This window comes from Lampris incognitus, chromosome 14 (assembly GCF_029633865.1).
Source record: "Lampris incognitus isolate fLamInc1 chromosome 14, fLamInc1.hap2, whole genome shotgun sequence".
Taxonomy (NCBI): Eukaryota; Metazoa; Chordata; class Actinopteri; order Lampriformes; family Lampridae; genus Lampris; species Lampris incognitus.
This window is the reverse complement of record NC_079224.1, coordinates 4,569,984-4,590,061: the sequence shown is the minus strand read 5'-3', so window position 1 is coordinate 4,590,061 and position 20,078 is coordinate 4,569,984. Positions and strand designations below refer to the sequence as shown.

Below are 20,078 nucleotides of genomic sequence, written 5' to 3'. Positions count from 1 at the left end.
TCATAAATAGTTCCTGTGAGGAGTATTTTTTATAAACATCTACTAAACTCATGCTTCCTTCCCACTCCTTCACCAATCTGCCCCATCCACTCTCAGAGGTTACATGCTTTAGGTGGCGAGGTTGCAGAGAGCACCCAGAAAGCCACCCATTTGGTGGCTAACAAGGTGACAAGGACAGTCAAATTCCTGACAGCCATGTCTGTGGTTAAACACATTGTCACACCCGACTGGCTGGAAGAAAGCTGGAGGAGCCAGAAGTTTGTCGGTAGGTGTGATGTTTGTCCTAAGCAAGAGCATTAATAAGCAGCAGTGTCTAGCCTAATGTGTGAACATATGTGTGTTTGTGTACCAGAGGAGGAGAGTTACATGCTGCGAGATGCGGAGGCAGAGGTGTTGTTCGGCTTCAGTCTAGAAGAGTCACTAAAGAGAGCTCACAATGCACCTCTTTTCAAGGTTGGTGTTTTTTGTGTACAGACTGTTGGCTTGATCCCAAATGAGAGGAAACGTTCTACTGAGGTCTTTTCAGATGTGTGTGTCACATGATATCTTCCACTCTTCCATTTCATGAAATTGTACTCGCACAATGGCACAATGGCAGACTGGGGTGGTGGTTCCCATATTCATAAAGGGGGACCGGAGGGTGTGCTCCAATTATTGGGGCATCACACTGCTCAGCCTCCCTGGGAAAGTCTACTCTAGGGTGCTGGAAAGGAGGCTCCGACCGATTGTCGAACCTGAGATCCAGGAGGAACAATGCGGATTCCGTCCTAGCTGTGGAACAACGGACCAACTCTTTACCCTTGCGGAAGTGCTGAGGGAGGCATGGGAGTTTGACCAGCCAGTCTACATGTGTTTTGTGGACTTGGAGAAGGCTTACGACCGTGTACCCCAGGGCACTCTGTGGGGGGTACTGCGGGAGTATGGGGTACCGGGGCAGTTGCTACAAGCCATCCAGTCCTTGTATAACAAAAGTGAGAGCTGTGTCCACATTCTTGGCACAAAGTCAAACACGTTTTCGGTGGGTGTCGGATTCCGCCAAGGTTGTCCCTTGTCTCTGATTCATGATATTCATGGACAGGATCTCAAGGCGCAGCCAAGGCGAGGAGTGTGTCCGTTTTGGGAACCTCAGATTGCATCTCTGCTCTTCGCAGATGATGTGGTTTTGTTGGCTTCATCAGAACGCGACCTCCGGCACACACTGGGCCAGTTTGCAACTGAGTGTGAATTGGTTGGGATGAGAGTCAGCACCTCCAAGTCTGAGGCCATTGTTCTCTACCGGAAAATGGTGGATTGCTCCCTACAGGTTGGGGATGAGTTGTTGCCTCAAGTGAAGGAGTTCAAGTATCTCGGGGTCTTGTTCACGAGTGAGGGTAGGATGGAGCGGGAGATTGACAGGCGGATTGGTGCAGCATCAGCAGTAATGCGGACGTTGTACTGGATCGTTGTGGTGAAGAGGGAGCTGAGCCAGAAGGCAAAGCTCTCAATTTACCAGTCAATCTTCGTTCCAACCCTCACTTATGGTCATGAGCTTTGGGTAGTGACTGAAAGGGTGAGATCGCAGATACAAGTGGCTGAAATGAGTTTCCTCCGTAGGGTGTCTGGGCTCAGCCTTAGAGATAGGGTGAGGAGCTCGGACATCCGGAGGGAGCTCAGAGTAGAGCTGCTGCTCCTTCCTGTCGAAAGGAGCCAGTTAAGAATGGTTCAGGCATCTGATGAGGATGCCTCCTGGGCGCCTTCCTTTGGAGGTTTACCGGGCACGGCCAACTGGGAGGAGACCCTGGGGTAGACCCAGAACACGCTGGAGGGACTACATGTCCAATCTGGCCTGAGAACGCCTTGGGATACCCCAGGAGGAGCTGGAGGGCGTTGCTGGGGAGAGGGACGTCTGGAGTGCCCTACTTAGCTTGCTGCCACCGCGACCCGACCCTGGAAAAGTGGCTGAAGATGAGATGAGATTAGACAATGGCACAATATGCTAGTAAACTGGATGCTGTTGGTTGAAACGTGGCCGCTCAAAACGTTCACATTTAGATATGAAAACTTCTCAGGAAATTGGACATGATCGTTCTGTTCCACTCAGTTTACCTCTAATGCTTCTCTCTTTGCATCTTAAAATGTTCTCTCTTCACTGTCTCGCCATCTTTCCCTCTGTCTCATCTACCTGCTCCTCTTCACATTGTTTCTTGATGTGTGTGCAGGGGAAGTATTTCTACATCACTCCAGGGATCTGCCCTAGTCTCAGCACCATGAAGGCCATCCTGGAAAGTGCAGGAGGAAAGCTACTGCCCAAGCAACCCTCCTACAAAAAAATCATAGAGTACAAACAGAACAAGGTCAGGCAAAAGACAAGGGAAAAATATAACTGAAATGCTAGCTTTACTTACCTTTTACCTCCAGCCCTTTTTAGTTTTCTTCTAATAGTCCAGCACAGTTAGTATGCTACACAAGCTATTTTTGTACCTTCTCAAAGTCTGGAGTTGCTAAATTGGTTGTATCGTTGAGGTGAAACTATTAGTAGTATTGTGTGGCAGTACTAAGTCAATCAGAGCTTCTTTTTTGGAAAAGTATTTGATTGTTTATAAATGAAAACAAAAAAAACAAAACAAAAAAAAACTGATTCTATTACAGAACCTTCCAGAGATTATCATAATTTCCTGTGACAATGACCTGCACCTCTGTAGAGAGTACTTCCTCAAGAATATTGGTAAAATGCACACACACACACACACACTTGCACACGTACACACACTTGCACACGTACACACACTGTTGTTTCTCTGTGATTTAGATGATATTCTAAATTTAGACTCTAACCTTAGCATTAATCATCACAATTACATGCTAAATATTAACACTTAACCTAGTTTCAGTCTAATCTTCATTTTAATCTAAACCCTAAACCCAAATCCTAACCTTAAAATGGACCCTCACAAATATTGCAGAACAAGAATAGTCGCGTGCTCTCTCGCTGTCTCTGTCTCTCTCTGTCTCTGTCTCTCATTCTGTCTCTCCCTCCCTCTGTCTCTCTCTCACTCTCTCTGTCTCTGTGTGTCTCTCTCTCTCTGTCTCTGTGTCTCTCTCTCTCTCTGTCTCTGTCTCTCTGACTCTCTTTCTCTGTGTCTCTGTCTCTCCCTCCCTCTTTCTCTGTCTCTCTCTCGCTCTCTCTGTCTCTTGCTTGCTCTCTGTCTCTCCCTCCCTCTCTCTCTGTCTCTCACATGCAAACACATACAGAGGATGGGCAAACTTAACCAATCATATCCAAAGTCCCTTTAAATGTACAAGATGTTTAATTGAATTCCTTAAGAGAGAGGGAGGGGACCCTTTGTCATCAGACTAGATTATTCCTTCCATTGACGATGATGCCATACAAAGTGCAGTTCTGATGAAGGCCTGTAGTAGTAGGCCGAAATGTTAGCATGTTTTTCTGGCTAAAATAAATTGGTGGAAATGAGGCCCTGTCCCTGTCCTTTTTTAAATTGGTGAGTGCTACCCTATATCCTTTGATGGGGTTTTTGAAGTATATGTTTTTTGGGTTTAGCACCACAGTAAGAGTTTCTTTTTGGGAAGGCACATCCAACTCCTCCATTACTTCCCCAGTGTAATTTTCTTGTTTTATTAGTTTTATTGTTATTGTTTTCTTTTTTGTTTATGATATCGTTGTTCTGTGTGATGTTGCTTCTTTTGAAAAGCAATAAAAAGTGAATTACAGATAAGGCTATGTGAAAGGATAATGATATCTCATATTAACGACCTCCTATGTTAAAGCCAATTACACAATATGTTTTTTGACCGAGATTTGACTTCACAACGAAGGCTGTGTAAACTGAAGCTTCCCCACCCAGTCTCACATTCCCACATGCAGTTTGAAGTGGCAGCAGTAGGGCAGTTTGAAGTGGCAGCAGAAGGGCACTTGCATCTGATCTCTGCCAGAACAGACTCTCAGCGTTCATCTTTGAATAAACATTATACTGTTCTGAAGTGTAAACACACGCTGCTGGCAGGTGCTGTATACAGGGCTGGCCTCCTAAATTGAGGGCCATAATCTGAGATCAATTCTTACAGCTGTTGTCCCTCGTTTTGTCAAGTTAGGATTTAATTGTTTTCGTGGGAGGCTTCAGCTTCCATGTTGACAGTCTGGCTGACTTTAAAGTAGTGGATTTCAGCGATGCCTCATGCCCCATGGATTTTACAAGGAATGTCAGAGGACCCACAAATAACCATGGACACTCTTTGGATCTTGTCATAATGGACTGTCAGTAGAAATAGCATCCATTACTGGCATTGCTGCTGCTGGTCATCATTTCACTGTGAAGACATGCAGTGACTTGTTTGATACTGAACATGATGTAAAGAAATGTTGCTGTGACTGAGCATCAGTGGAACATTTATTGCATTGATAAACAGTCAGACAACTCCGTCACCAGTCGTCATGCTGACAGCTTCTGTACAAAAACTGTTATTGATTTTGCTGCCTCATATACAGTAAAAAAGAAAAACGGAATTCCCAGGAACAATGAAGACACAGCAGGGTTGAGGAGGATGTACATGGAGGAAAGCTGAACTGCAAAGTCATTAAGATGATTTTAAAGGCAGCCTCTCAATATAAAGTCAGCAGAAAAAAATTGCAAGAACATACCTCTCAAATATTATTACAAACAAATATGACAGTCCTCAAACATCTCCAACCACTGATCATCTGATAAAGCTGATAAGCATCTAATAAGCTGTCTCTCGTGGCTGTTGCTGAAGTACTCTACACATGCATGTAGTGAAACTAGCATCAGGAGTGCTGTGTCCACTTCAGTAAACTCTCACTAAGTCACGGATTATCACCACACAATACTTATATACTCTTTAGGAAGTGCATATAAATGTAATGATGATGATGATGATGATACTGGACTCAGTCATTTTAGGAACTATGGGGCAAGTTCCATGTTTTTGTTTCTCAGCAGGATTCTGCCCTACATGTAGTTGATCAATCCAACAATAAGAGCATGTATGACAAGTTTCAACCTGGAGGTTGTGCTGTGCACATTAATTTATGCACATTTTCCACAGGTCATAAAATGTTCTTCTCGACTTGGTTGATGTGTATTTCTTTTGTATAAAGCTTACAACCTGTGTTTTGTTGAGGCTGGAGGAATGTTGTTTAATTCTATGATAATTCTCCAGCCTGTAATTTTGTGATGTTTAGTCACTCATTATTATTATTATTGTTATTATTGTTGTTGTTATTGTTATTGTTGTTATTATTATTACATTGTTAAATAATAAGAATAATTATTGTTGTCGTTGTTATTGTTATTATTTGTTATTGGTAGTACATTGTTAAACAACAATAATTATTGTTATTATTGTTGTTGTTATTATTGCTATTATTATTACATTAAGTAATAATTATTGTTATTATTACTTTCTTAATTAATAATAATAGTAATTATTATTATTGTTATTATTGTTACTATTATTGTTATTATTATTACATTGTTAAATGATAATAATTGTTATTATTATTGTTAGAATTATTATTGTTATTACGTTGTTAAATAATAATTATTGTTATTATATTTATTATTGTTGTTATTATTATTATTACGTTGTTAAATAATAATAATTGTTGTTATTATTATTTAACAACGTAACTTTTGGCCGTGTCAGCTGAACTTGGACATGGAGCTGTTGTGGATTAAAGCTGGTCTGTTGAGCCAGAAAGGCTTTAGTCCACACATGACATTTGTCATCTTCAGAACTCCTTGTTGCTTCATTGGGATTTAAAAATGCATCAACGTTTTGAGTGTTAAACCTCTTAAAGCTGATGCATATTTTTAATCATAATTCAGTTTATGGCTTGCTGGCGTTGCTGCCTTCACAACTGTGATTTAGAGTAGAAATGTGAACAAACAGGAAAAGTACTCATGATGGGCGTTAAAACTAAGGTGTTAAATCAGACTTCAGGGTAGCGTGATAACGTGAGCAGTAAGAAGCTCAGTGACATTACAGTTTAAGTGGACTTAAACTACAGAAGGCCGACGTTATAGAGAATACAAAATCCATATAAGTGATCATTAAAATATGATGGCAGTACACAAGAAGAAATATGTGATGTAAAGAAATATTACAGAGTACAATATACACATGTAATTTAAAGTGACTACATGATGAAATAATGATGAGTGAAGAGTAGTTAAGTTGTTACATAATTTAAATAAAAATACTGCTTTATAACATGATGGTTCATGCCTACATATGCAGTATTCTACATATGCAGTATTCTACATGTGCAGTATTCACAGGAAGATGAGTGGATGTTCTGTGATGATTAATTTTTTGAATTCTTTCTCTTTTCCAGATGTGCACAATGCAGAGTTCATCCTGACAGGAGTTCTGACCCAGAAGCTGGATTTTGACTCATATCCTTCATGTTGTGATTCCACATGACAGTCATCAGGAGTGTGATTTATTTATTTATGGCTCGTTATGAAAACATATTTTAACATCAGCAGCATTTGCTGTCTGTATAGCAGCGGGCTGCTCTTCATCTTGAAGGTCCTCTGGATCTACTTATTTAGAAAGCAGATAAGGCTTTTCATCACACACTGTCTGTGCATGCAGTCACCAAAAATGAAGGTCCTTTTTCTACAGACAGAAATTTAAAAAAATCATTTGAGCTGTTTACATGAATTTTGTAGGGAGGAAAAATACTTGCGTCCATATTGCAGTTTAAACACGACAACACAAAGGATAAACAACGCTGTTTAATGAGAAACGCCTCCACTGTAGCATCACCGTGCACCTGTGTCTGTGATATAACTTCCTCTGCAGCATCACCATGCGCCTGTGTCTGTGATATAACTTCCTCTGTAGCATCACCGTGCACCTGTCTGTGATATAACTTCCTCTGTAGCGTCACCGTGCACCTGTCTCTGATATAACTTCATCTGTGGCGTCACCGTGCACCTGTGTCTGTGATATAACTTCATCTGTAGCATCACCGTGCACCGGTGTCTGTGATATAACTTCCTCCGCAGCATCACCATGCGCCTGTCTGTGATATAACTTCCTCTGTAGCATCACCGTGCACCTGTCTGTGATATAACTTCCTCTGTAGCGTCACCGTGCACCTGTCTCTGATATAACTTCGTCTGTAGCATCACCGTGCACCGGTGTCTGTGATATAACTTCCTCTGTAGCGTCACCGTGCACCTGTGTCTGTGGTATAACTTCCTCTGTAGCGTCGCTATGGACCTGTGTCTGTGATATAACTCCCTCTGTAGCGTCGCCATGCATCTTTCTGTGATATAACGCCCTCTGCAGCATCGCCGTGTATCTGTGTCTGTGATATAACTTCCTCTGTAGCGTCACCGTGCACCTGTGTCTGTGGTATAACTTCCTCTGTAGCGTCGCTATGGACCTGTGTCTGTGATATAACTCCCTCTGTAGCGTCGCCATGCATCTTTCTGTGATATAACTTCCTCTGCAGCATCGCCGTGTGTCTGTGATATAACTTCCTCTGTAACATCGCCGTGTATCTGTGTCTGTGATATAACTTCCTCTGCAGCGTCGCCGTGCACCTGTGTCTGTGATATAACTTCGTCTGTAGCGTCACCGTGCACCTGTCGTCACCGTGCACCTGTGTCTGTGATATAACTTCCTCTGCAGCGTCGCTGTGCACCTGTCTGTAGTATAACTTCCTCTGTAGCGTCGCCGTGCACCTGTCTGTGATATAACTTCCTCCATAGCGTCGCTGTGCACCTGTGTCTGTGATATAACTTCCTCTGTAGCGTCGCCATGCACCTGTATGTGATATAACTTCCTCCATAGCGTCGCCGTGCACCTGTGTCTGTGATATAACTTCCTCTGTAGCGTCGCCGTGCACCTGTCTGTGATATAACTTCCTCTGTAGCGTCACCGTGCACCTGTCTGTGATATAACTTCCTCTGTAGCGTCACCGTGCACCTGTCTGTGATATAACTTCCTCTGTAGCGTCGCCGTGCACCTGTCTGTGATATAACTTCCTCTGCAGCGTCGCCATGCACCTGTGTCTGTGATATAACTTCCTCTGTAGCGTCACCGTGCACCTGTCTGTGATATAACTTCCTCTGTAGCGTCGCTGTGCACCTGTGTCTGTAGTATAACTTCCTCTGTAGCGTCACCGTGCACCTGTCGTCACCGTGCACCTGTGTCTGTGATATAACTTTCTCTGTAGCGTCACCGTGCACCTGTCGTCACCGTGCACCTGTGTCTGTGATATAACTTTCTCTGTAGCGTCGCCGTGCACCTGTCTGTGATATAACTTTCTCTGTAGCGTCGCTGTGCACCTGTGTCTGATATAACTTCGTCTGTAGCGTCACCGTGCACCTGTCATCACCATGCACCTGTGTCTGTGATATAACTTCCTCTGCAGCGTCGCTGTGCACCTGTGTCTGTAGTATAACTTCCTCTGTAGCGTCGCCGTGCACCTGTCTGTGATTTAACTTCCTCCATAGCGTCGCTGTGCACCTGTCTGTGATATAACTTCCTCTGTAGCGTCACCGTGCACCTGTCTGTGATATAACTTCCTCTGTAGCGTCGCCGTGCACCTGTCTGTGATATAACTTCCTCTGTAGCGTCGCCGTGCACCTGTCTGTGATATAACTTCCTCTGCAGCGTCGCTGTGCACCTGTGTCTGTAGTATAACTTCCTCTGTAGCGTCACCGTGCACCTGTCGTCACCGTGCACCTGTGTCTGTGATATAACTTTCTCTGTAGCGTCGCCGTGCACCTGTCTGTGATATAACTTTCTCTGTAGCGTCGCTGTGCACCTGTGTCTGATATAACTTCGTCTGTAGCGTCACCGTGCACCTGTCGTCACCATGCACCTGTGTCTGTGATATAACTTCCTCTGCAGCGTCGCTGTGCACCTGTGTCTGTAGTATAACTTCCTCTGTAGCGTCGCCGTGCACCTGTCTGTGATTTAACTTCCTCCATAGCGTCGCTGTGCACCTGTGTCTGTGATATAACTTCCTCTGTAGCGTCGCCATGCACCTGTGTCTGTGATATAACTTCCTCTGTAGCGTCGCCGTGCACCTGTGTCTGTGATATAACTTCCTCTGTAGCGTCGCCATGCACCTGTGTCTGTGATATAACTTCCTCTGTAGCGTCGCCATGCACCTGTGTCTGTGATATAACTTCCTCTGTAGCGTCGCCATGCACCTGTGTCTGTGATATAACTTCCTCTGTAGCGTCGCCATGCACCTGTGTCTGTGATATAACTTCCTCTGTAGCGTCGCCGTGCACCTGTGTCTGTGGTATAACTTCCTCTGTAGCGTCGCCATGCACCTGTGTCTGTGATATAACTTCCTCCATAGCGTCGCTGTGCACCTGTGTCTGTGATATAACTTCCTCCATAGCGTCGCTGTGCACCTGTGTCTGTGATATAACTTCCTCTGTAGCGTCGCCATGCACCTGTGTCTGTGATATAACTTCCTCTGTAGCGTCGCCGTGCACCTGTGTCTGTGATATAACTTCCTCTGTAGCGTCGCCATGCACCTGTGTCTGTGATATAACTTCCTCTGTAGCGTCGCCATGCACCTGTGTCTGTGATATAACTTCCTCCATAGCGTCGCTGTGCACCTGTCTGTGATATAACTTCCTCTGTAGCGTCGCCGTGCACCTGTGTCTGTGATATAACTTCCTCTGTAGCGTCGCCGTGCACCTGTGTCTGTGATATAACTTCCTCTGTAGCGTCGCCGTGCACCTGTGTCTGTGATATAACTTCCTCTGTAGCGTCGCCGTGCACCTGTATCTGTGATATAACTTGCTCACCTGTGTCTTTGGTATAACTTCACTACCAGCTCTCTGGTGTCATTTCAGCCAAAATACGGAGCATGGGGACAGTTTCTTATTTTTTACGGTTTTATATTTTTTTCTTTCAATCTACTACTACTACTACTACTATTACTACAACTACTACTATTACTAATACTACTACTACTGCTGTTAACTACTACTACTACTATTACTACTACTACTACTTTCGGCTGCTCCTGTTAGGGGTCGCTACAGCGGACCATCAATTTCCATCTCTTCCTGTCTTCTTTCAGTCTGCTGCATACCTGTTTTAATGTGAACAATAAAGAACACCAGATGAGTGTCACCCATCAGAATCAGAGCCAGAACCAGAATACTTTATTCGTCCCGGGAAATTGGGTTCTATTACAGATGCTCACACTCTAGTAAGAAAAAACAATATAACAAGAAAATAGAAACAAATAGAACTAGAAGATAAAATAAGAAATGAAATAAAACAAAATATATCATCAAGCATGGTGCACATAACACCCTGTCTATACTGCAAACCGCAGCACACAACAACAGCACAAACACAACCCGACAGTGAGCATTACCTCCGAGTGTCTGACTGTCTGAGGGGGCAGTTTTAAAGTATGATGGCCACAAGGAGGAATGACCTCCTGTGACGCTCTGGATTTCAGGCTGCCACAATGAGAGAATAGGCTTTAAATAACTCCACTAATGAGGGTCGTTCCATGTTTTAATCAACTTAGACCTGATTCAGACCTGGTAGTTAAACTGTTTACATGGTGACGCCTTATTCAATTCACCTTCCTCAGGCTCACACTACTGTGTTATGCTGCCGTGTGTGTAGCTGTAGTCATCATGGCAGGCCGTGTGTGTAGCTGTAGTCATCATGACAGGCCGTGTGTGTAGATGTAGTCATCATGACAGGCCGTGTGTGTTGCTGTAGTCATCATGACAGGCCGTGTGTGTAGCTGTAGTCATCATGACAGGCCGTATGTGTAGCTGTAGTCATCATGACAGGCCGTGTGTGTTGCTGTAGTCATCATGACAGGCTGTGTGTGTAGATGTAGTCTTCTGTCAGTGCTGGTTTCTTCGTGTGAGTTGTGTGTCCAGTCTTCTGTCGGTGCTGGTTTCTTCGTGTGAGTTGTGTGTCCAGTCTTCTGTCAGTGTAGGTTTCTTCGTGTGAGGTGTGTGTCCAGTCTTCTGTCAGTGCTGGTTTCTTCGTGTGAGGTGTGTGTCCAGTCTTCTGTCAGTGTTGGTTTCTTCGTGTGAGGTGTGTGTCCAGTCTTCTGTCAGTGCTGGTTTCTTCGTGTGAGTTGTGTGTCCAGTCTTCTGTCAGTGTTGGTTTCTTCGTGTGAGGTGTGTGTCCAGTCTTCTGTCAGTGCTGGTTTCTTCGTGTGAGTTGTGTGTCCAGTCTTCTGTCAGTGTTGGTTTCTTCGTGTGAGGTGTGTGTCCAGTCTTCTGTCAGTGTTGGTTTCTTTGTGTGAGGTGTGTGTCCAGTCTTCTGTCAGTGCTGGTTTCTTTGTGTGAGGTGTGTGTCCAGTCTTCTGTCAGTGTTGGTTTCTTCGTGTGAGGTGTGTGTCCAGTCTTCTGTCAGTGTTGGTTTCTTCGTGTGAGTTGTGTGTCCAGTCTTCTGTCAGTGTTGGTTTCTTCGTGTGAGTTGTGTGTCCAGTCTTCTGTCAGTGCTGGTTTCTTCGTGTGAGGTGTGTGTCCAGTCTTCTGTCAGTGCTGGTTTCTTCGTGTGAGGTGTGTGTCCAGTCTTCTGTCAGTGCTGGTTTCTTCGTGTGAGTTGTGTGTCCAGTCTTCTGTCAGTGTTGGTTTCTTCGTGTGAGTTGTGTGTCCAGTCTTCTGTCAGTGCTGGTTTCTTCGTGTGCTTTGTGTGTCCAGTCTTCTGTCAGTGCTGGTTTCTTCGTGTGAGTTGTGTGTCCAGTCTTCTGTCAGTGCTGGTTTCTTCGTGTGTGGTGTGTGTCCAGTCTTCTGTCAGTGCTGGTTTCTTCGTGTGAGTTGTGTGTCCAGTCTTCTGTCAGTGCTGGTTTCTTCGTGTGAGGTGTGTGTCCAGTCTTCTGTCAGTGTTGGTTTCTTCGTGTGAGTTGTGTGTCCAGTCTTCTGTCAGTGCTGGTTTCTTCATGTGAGGTGTGTGTCCAGTCTTCTGTCAGTGCTGGTTTCTTTGTGTGAGGTGTGTGTCCAGTCTTCTGTCAGTGCTGGTTTCTTCGTGTGAGGTGTGTGTCCAGTCTTCTGTCAGTGCTGGTTTCTTCGTGTGAGGTGTGTGTCCAGTCTTCTGTCAGTGTTGGTTTCTTCGTGTGAGTTGTGTGTCCAGTCTTCTGTCAGTGCTGGTTTCTTCGTGTGAGGTGTGTGTCCAGTCTTCTGTCAGTGCTGGTTTCTTCGTGTGAGTTGTGTGTCCAGTCTTCTGTCAGTGCTGGTTTCTTCGTGTGTGGTGTGTGTCCAGTCTTCTGTCAGTGTTGGTTTCTTCGTGTGAGGTGTGTGTCCAGTCTTCTGTCAGTGCTGGTTTCTTCGTGTGCTTTCTGTGTGTCCAGTCTTCTGTCAGTGTTGGTTTCTTCGTGTGAGTTGTGTGTCCAGTCTTCTGTCAGTGCTGGTTTCTTCGTGTGAGGTGTGTGTCCAGTCTTCTGTCAGTGCTGGTTTCTTCGTGTGAGTTGTGTGTCCAGTCTTCTGTCAGTGCTGGTTTCTTCGTGTGAGGTGTGTGTCCAGTCTTCTGTCAGTGCTGGTTTCTTCGTGTGTGGTGTGTGTCCAGTCTTCTGTCAGTGTTGGTTTCTTCGTGTGAGTTGTGTGTCCAGTCTTCTGTCAGTGCTGGTTTCTTCGTGTGAGTTGTGTGTCCAGTCTTCTGTCAGTGTTGGTTTCTTCGTGTGAGGTGTGTGTCCAGTCTTCTGTCAGTGTTGGTTTCTTCGTGTGAGGTGTGTGTCCAGTCATCTGTCAGTGCTGGTTTCTTCGTGTGAGTTGTGTGTCCAGTCTTCTGTCAGTGCTGGTTTCTTCGTGTGAGTTGTGTGTCCAGTCTTCTGTCAGTGCTGGTTTCTTCGTGTGAGGTGTGTGTCCAGTCTTCTGTCAGTGTAGGTTTCTTCATGTGAGGTGTGTGTCCAGTCTTCTGTCAGTGCTGGTTTCTTCGTGTGCTTTGTGTGTGTCCAGTCTTCTGTCAGTGTTGGTTTCTTCGTGTGAGGTGTGTGTCCAGTCTTCTGTCAGTGCTGGTTTCTTCGTGTGAGTTGTGTGTCCAGTCTTCTGTCAGTGTTGGTTTCTTCGTGTGAGGTGTGTGTCCAGTCTTCTGTCAGTGCTGGTTTCTTCGTGTGTGGTGTGTGTCCAGTCTTCTGTCAGTGCTGGTTTCTTCGTGTGAGTTGTGTGTCCAGTCTTCTGTCAGTGCTGGTTTCTTCGTGTGTGGTGTGTGTCCAGTCTTCTGTCAGTGCTGGTTTCTTCGTGTGTGGTGTGTGTCCAGTCTTCTGTCAGTGCTGGTTTCTTCGTGTGTGGTGTGTGTCCAGTCTTCTGTCAGTGCTGGTTTCTTCGTGTGTGGTGTGTGTCCAGTCTTCTGTCAGTGCTGGTTTCTTCGTGTGAGGTGTGTGTCCAGTCTTCTGTCAGTGCTGGTTTCTTCGTGTGAGTTGTGTGTCCAGTCTTCTGTCAGTGCTGGTTTCTTCGTGTGAGTTGTGTGTCCAGTCTTCTGTCAGTGCTGGTTTCTTCGTGTGTGGTGTGTGTCCAGTCTGTGGTGTGTGTCCAGTCTGTGGTGTGTGTCCAGTCTGTGGTGTGTGTCCAGTCTGTGGTGTGTGTCCAGTCTTCTGTCAGTGTTGGTTTCTTCGTGTGTGGTGTGTGTCCAGTCTGTGGTGTGTGTCCAGTCTTCTGTCAGTGCTGGTTTCTTCGTGTGAGTTGTGTGTCCAGTCTTCTGTCAGTGCTGGTTTCTTCGTGTGAGGTGTGTGTCCAGTCTTCTGTCAGTGCTGGTTTCTTCGTGTGTGGTGTGTGTCCAGTCTTCTGTCAGTGTTGGTTTCTTCGTGTGAGTTGTGTGTCCAGTCTTCTGTCAGTGCTGGTTTCTTCGTGTGAGTTGTGTGTCCAGTCTTCTGTCAGTGCTGGTTTCTTCGTGTGAGTTGTGTGTCCAGTCTTCTGTCAGTGTTGGTTTCTTCGTGTGAGGTGTGTGTCCAGTCTTCTGTCAGTGTTGGTTTCTTCGTGTGAGGTGTGTGTCCAGTCATCTGTCAGTGCTGGTTTCTTCGTGTGAGGTGTGTGTCCAGTCTTCTGTCAGTGTTGGTTTCTTCGTGTGAGGTGTGTGTCCAGTCTTCTGTCAGTGCTGGTTTCTTCGTGTGCTTTGTGTGTCCAGTCTTCTGTCAGTGCTGGTTTCTTCGTGTGTGGTGTGTGTCCAGTCTTCTGTCAGTGTTGGTTTCTTCGTGTGAGGTGTGTGTCCTGTCTTCTGTCAGTGCTGGTTTCTTCGTGTGAGTTGTGTGTCCAGTCTTCTGTCAGTGTTGGTTTCTTCGTGTGAGTTGTGTGTCCAGTCTTCTGTCAGTGTTGGTTTCTTCGTGTGAGTTGTGTGTCCAGTCTTCTGTCAGTGCTGGTTTCTTCGTGTGAGTTGTGTGTCCAGTCTTCTGTCAGTGCTGGTTTCTTCGTGTGTGGTGTGTGTCCAGTCTTCTGTCAGTGTTGGTTTCTTCGTGTGAGGTGTGTGTCCAGTCTTCTGTCAGTGTTGGTTTCTTCGTGTGAGGTGTGTGTCCAGTCTTCTGTCAGTGCTGGTTTCTTCGTGTGAGGTGTGTGTCCAGTCTTCTGTCAGTGCTGGTTTCTTCGTGTGAGTTGTGTGTCCAGTCTTCTGTCAGTGCTGGTTTCTTCGTGTGTGGTGTGTGTCCAGTCTTCTGTCAGTGCTGGTTTCTTCGTGTGAGGTGTGTGTCCAGTCTTCTGTCAGTGCTGGTTTTGTGTGAGGTGTGTGTCCAGTCTTCTGTCAGTGCTGGTTTCTTCGTGTGAGTTGTGTGTCCAGTCTTCTGTCAGTGCTGGTTTCTTCATGTGAGGTGTGTGTCCAGTCTTCTGTCAGTGCTGGTTTCTTCGTGTGAGTTGTGTGTCCAGTCTTCTGTCAGTGCTGGTTTCTTCATGTGAGGTGTGTGTCCTGTCTTCTGTCAGTGCTGGTTTCTTCGTGTGAGTTGTGTGTCCAGTCTTCTGTCAGTGCTGGTTTCTTCGTGTGAGTTGTGTGTCCAGTCTTCTGTCAGTGCTGGTTTCTTCGTGTGAGGTGTGTGTCCAGTCTTCTGTCAGTGCTGGTTTCTTCGTGTGAGGTGTGTGTCCAGTCTTCTGTCAGTGCTGGTTTCTTCGTGTGAGGTGTGTGTCCAGTCTTCTGTCAGTGCTGGTTTCTTCATGTGAGGTGTGTGTCCTGTCTTCTGTCAGTGCTGGTTTTGTGTGAGGTGTGTGTCCAGTCTTCTGTCAGTGCTGGTTTCTTCGTGTGAGTTGTGTGTCCAGTCTTCTGTCAGTGCTGGTTCTTCGTGTGAGGTGTGTGTCCAGTCTTCTGTCAGTGCTGGTTTCTTCGTGTGAGTTGTGTGTCCAGTCTTCTGTCAGTGCTGGTTTCTTCATGTGAGGTGTGTGTCCAGTCTTCTGTCAGTGCTGGTTTCTTCGTGTGAGGTGTGTGTCCAGTCTTCTGTCAGTGCTGGTTTCTTCGTGTGAGGTGTGTGTCCAGTCTTCTGTCAGTGTTGGTTTCTTCGTGTGAGTTGTGTGTCCAGTCTTCTGTCAGTGTTGGTTTCTTCGTGTGAGGTGTGTGTCCAGTCTTCTGTCAGTGCTGGTTTCTTCGTGTGAGGTGTGTGTCCAGTCTTCTGTCAGTGCTGGTTTCTTCGTGTGAGGTGTGTGTCCAGTCTTCTGTCAGTGCTGGTTTCTTCGTGTGAGGTGTGTGTCCAGTCTTCTGTCAGTGTTGGTTTCTTTGTGTGAGGTGTGTGTCCAGTCTTCTGTCAGTGCTGGTTTCTTCGTGTGAGGTGTGTGTCCAGTCTTCTGTCAGTGTTGGTTTCTTCGTGTGAGGTGTGTGTCCAGTCTTCTGTCAGTGCTGGTTTCTTCGTGTGAGTTGTGTGTCCAGTCTTCTGTCAGTGCTGGTTTCTTCGTGTGTGGTGTGTGTCCAGTCTTCTGTCAGTGCTGGTTTCTTCGTGTGAGTTGTGTGTCCAGTCTTCTGTCAGTGTTGGTTTCTTCGTGTGAGGTGTGTGTCCAGTCTTCTGTCAGTGTTGGTTTCTTCGTGTGTGGTGTGTGTCCAGTCTTCTGTCAGTGTTGGTTTCTTCGTGTGAGGTGTGTGTCCAGTCTTCTGTCAGTGTTGGTTTCTTCGTGTGTGGTGTGTGTCCAGTCTTCTGTCAGTGCTGGTTTCTTCGTGTGTGGTGTGTGTCCAGTCTGTGGTGTGTGTCCAGTCTGTGGTGTGTGTCCAGTCTTCTGTCAGTGCTGGTTTCTTCGTGTGTGGTGTGTGTCCAGTCTGTGGTGTGTGTCCAGTCTGTGGTGTGTGTCCAGTCTGTGGTGTGTGTCCAGTCTGTGGTGTGTGTCCAGTCTTCTGTCAGTGTTGGTTTCTTCGTGTGTGGTGTGTGTCCAGTCTGTGGTGTGTGTCCAGTCTTCTGTCAGTGCTGGTTTCTTCGTGTGAGTTGTGTGTCCAGTCTTCTGTCAGTGTTGGTTTCTTCGTGTGAGGTGTGTGTCCAGTCTTCTGTCAGTGCTGGTTTCTTTGTGTGTGGTGTGTGTCCAGTCTTCTGTCAGTGCTGGGTTCTTCGTGTGAGGTGTGTGTCCAGTCTTCTGTCAGTGTTGGTTTCTTCGTGTGAGGTGTGTGTCCAGTCTTCTGTCAGTGCTGGTTTCTTCGTGTGAGTTGTGTGTCCAGTCTTCTGTCAGTGTTGGTTTCTTCGTGTGTGGTGTGTGTCCAGTCTTCTGTCAGTGCTGGTTTCTTCGTGTGAGGTGTGTGTCCAGTCTTCTGTCAGTGCTGGTTTCTTCGTGTGAGGTGTGTGTCCAGTCTTCTGTCAGTGTTGGTTTCTTCGTGTGAGGTGTGTGTGCAGTCTTCTGTCAGTGCTGGTTTCTTCGTGTGAGTTGTGTGTCCAGTCTTCTGTCAGTGCTGGTTTCTTCGTGTGAGGTGTGTGTCCAGTCTTCTGTCAGTGTTGGTTTCTTCATGTGAGTTGTGTGTCCAGTCTTATGTCAGTGCTGGTTTCTTCGTGTGAGGTGTGTGTCCAGTCTTCTGTCAGTGCTGGTTTCTTCGTGTGAGTTGTGTGTCCAGTCTTCTGTCAGTGTTGGTTTCTTCGTGTGAGTTGTGTGTCCAGTCTTCTGTCAGTGCTGGTTTCTTCGTGTGAGTTGTGTGTCCAGTCTTCTGTCAGTGCTGGTTTCTTCGTGTGAGGTGTGTGTCCAGTCTTCTGTCAGTGCTGGTTTCTTCGTGTGAGGTGTGTGTCCAGTCTTCTGTCAGTGCTGGTTTCTTCGTGTGTGGTGTGTGTCCAGTCTTCTGTCAGTGTTGGTTTCTTCGTGTGAGTTGTGTGTCCAGTCTTCTGTCAGTGCTGGTTTCTTCGTGTGAGTTGTGTGTCCAGTCTTCTGTCAGTGCTGGTTTCTTCGTGTGTGGTGTGTGTCCAGTCTTCTGTCAGTGCTGGTTTCTTCGTGTGAGGTGTGTGTCCAGTCTTCTGTCAGTGTTGGTTTCTTCGTGTGAGTTGTGTGTCCAGTCTTCTGTCAGTGTTGGTTTCTTCGTGTGAGGTGTGTGTCCAGTCTTCTGTCAGTGCTGGTTTCCTTGACAAGCTTACATATAAGTTCACTTGATGGTGACCCAGCCAGAGGGGTGGATGAAGATGGAGTTGGTGTCCTCTGATCAGGAAGTCACGGAAGAGAAGCGTCGTCAACTGTACAGACTTTTTCGAGCGTTTGTACCCTGTGGACAGGACTTGTCATTTTGTAGTTTTTGTTACATGTTCAATGAGAAACAAACGAGTGTTATTTTTGTGACATGAATGTTTAAATTATGGGCCGATCTGGATGTTCCCTGTATATTTTAAAAACCACTGTAAAGGCTGCTTTTGGAATAAAGACTATTTGTTTGTGCAGATGGCTGTGTGGAAGTCTGCTTCATGAGGTGTAGAGGTGTAAAAACCTGCAGTTTCCCATTTCATCCAGCAGAGGCGTGCTGTGGACCCCGCAGAAACCTGTATAAATATGTGAAATTAGTTTCAAGACCGAAGTGTGGAGACCTCTGAAAAGAGGGACAAGGACTTGTAATGAACGAAGCATGTAAGGACGTGGCGATGTGCGTGTGTGGAGAAAGGAGGTGGAAGGGTGAAGTTGGACGTGGCCATGAAGGCGTCTCATGTCAGTCAGAACGACGCATCAGTTGGAACAAAAGGACAGCCGTGCCTTTTGCACTTAAATATCTTTTTAAGATTTCTTTCAGGAATCCCTTCAAGATTTTTGATGATAATTCCTAATAGATTTGATTCAATTAATAGTTAATGAGGTGGCTGGGGTAGTTACTGGTGAAGTTCTAATTGCCAGCTGTCAGACGGATAGCCCGGGGTCCTCTCTGGGCAGCAGTGGTGGGTGGGAGGGGGAGGTAAAACACAGCTTGTGGCGGTGCCCTCAAAACTTGCTATGACTGAATTAGACACTGCCTAAGCCAAGGTCATGTGCTATATATTATATGTGTCTCATGCAAGGGGTACTCAGTACGTATTTACACATACTTTAGTATAAATGATGTTACTGTGGATACTAAGGCGGGGTAAAAGATTTTGTGGTTTTCACTGATGTGGCAAGTCAGGTCTGTACATAACAGGTTAAAATCAAATTGGCCCTTTGTATGGATTTACTTAGTTTAAAACCATTCAGAGACTTAAAGGCTCTCTGGTATCAAAATATGTCATGTTACAGTGAGAAATGAATAGCCGTTATACGGAGGCATATTTAAACCAATATTCATTTCAGAATATTCTGTGTGCAATTCTGAGGAGTGCTGTATTTTTATGCTGTTGATGTAGGGTCAGGTGTGCAGTGAGGGTGTTGATGTAGTGGTCAGGTGTGCAGTGAGGGTGTTGGTGTAGTGGTCAGGTGTGCAGTGAGGGTGTTGATGTAGTGGTCAGGTGTGCAGTGAGGGTGTTGATGTAGTGGTCAGATGCGCAGTGAGGGTGTTGATGTTGGGTCAGGTGTACAGTGAGGGTGTTGATGTTGGGTCAGGTGTACAGTGAGGGTGTTGACGTTGGGTCAGGTGTGCAGTGAGGGTGTTGATGTTGGGTCAGGTGTACAGTGAGGGTGTTGGTATAGTGGTCAGATGCGCAGTGAGGGTGTTGATGTTGGGTCAGGTGTGCAGTGAGGGTGTTGATGTTGGGTCAGGTGTACAGTGAGGGTGTTGATGTAGTGGTCAGGTGTACAGTGAGGGTGTTGATGTTGGGTCAGGTGTACAGTGAGGGTGTTGATGTAGTGGTCAGGTGTGCAGTGAGGGTGTTGGTGTAGTGGTCAGGTGTGCAGTGAGGGTGTTGATGTAGTGGTCAGGTGTGCAGTGAGGGTGTTGATGTAGTGGTCAGATGCGCAGTGAGGGTGTTGATGTTGGGTCAGGTGTACAGTGAGGGTGTTGATGTTGGGTCAGGTGTACAGTGAGGGTGTTGACGTTGGGTCAGGTGTGCAGTGAGGGTGTTGATGTTGGGTCAGGTGTACAGTGAGGGTGTTGGTATAGTGGTCAGATGCGCAGTGAGGGTGTTGATGTTGGGTCAGGTGTGCAGTGAGGGTGTTGATGTTGGGTCAGGTGTACAGTGAGGGTGTTGATGTAGTGGTCAGGTGTACAGTGAGGGTGTTGATGTTGGGTCAGGTGTGCAGTGAGGGTGTTGATGTAGTGGTCAGGTGTGCAGTGAGGGTGTTGATGTAGTGGTCAGGTGTACAGTGAGGGTGTTGGTGTAGTGTTCAGGTGTGCAGTAAGGGTGTTGATGTAGTGTTCAGGTGTGCAGTGAGGGTGTTGATGTAGTGTTCAGGTGTGCAGTGAGGGTGTTGGTATAGTGGTCAGGTGCGCAGTAACGGTGTTGATGTAGGGTCAGGTGTGCAGTGAGGTTGGTGTAGTGGTCAGGTGTGCAGTGAGGGTGTTGGTATAGTGGTCAGGTGCGCAGTGATGGTGTTGATGTAGGGTCAGGTGTGCAGTGAGGTTGGTGTAGTGGTTAGGTGTGCAGTGAGGTTGTTGATGTAGGGTCAGGTGTGCAGTGAGGTTGTTGGTGTAGTGGTCAGGTGTGCAGTGACGGTGTTGATGTTGGGTCAGGTGTGCAGTGAGGATGTTGGTGTAAGTGGAAGAGTGATGTTACTCCAGCAGGAGAAGACCAGTTGGATGTTTTGTAGCACCTGAGCTTTGTTACTGTGACGGAACATGGA

General features: G+C 46.2%; 1 protein-coding gene across 1 annotated transcript in view; it reads left to right on the top strand.

The window, feature by feature from the left end:
* The window catches only part of paxip1 (PAX interacting (with transcription-activation domain) protein 1), a 41,827-nt gene extending 24,054 nt beyond the window's left edge, over window positions 1-17,773 (top strand). Inside the window, exons 18-23 of the mRNA XM_056293158.1 lie at window positions 97-265; window positions 353-453; window positions 2,199-2,333; window positions 2,629-2,704; window positions 6,353-6,417; window positions 17,487-17,773. Coding sequence (XP_056149133.1) covers window positions 97-265; window positions 353-453; window positions 2,199-2,333; window positions 2,629-2,704; window positions 6,353-6,417; window positions 17,487-17,498 — 558 coding nt within the window. The 3' untranslated portion in view covers window positions 17,499-17,773. The remainder of the gene's footprint in view (window positions 1-96; window positions 266-352; window positions 454-2,198; window positions 2,334-2,628; window positions 2,705-6,352; window positions 6,418-17,486) is intronic.
* The last annotated feature ends 2,305 nt before the right edge of the window (window positions 17,774-20,078 follow it).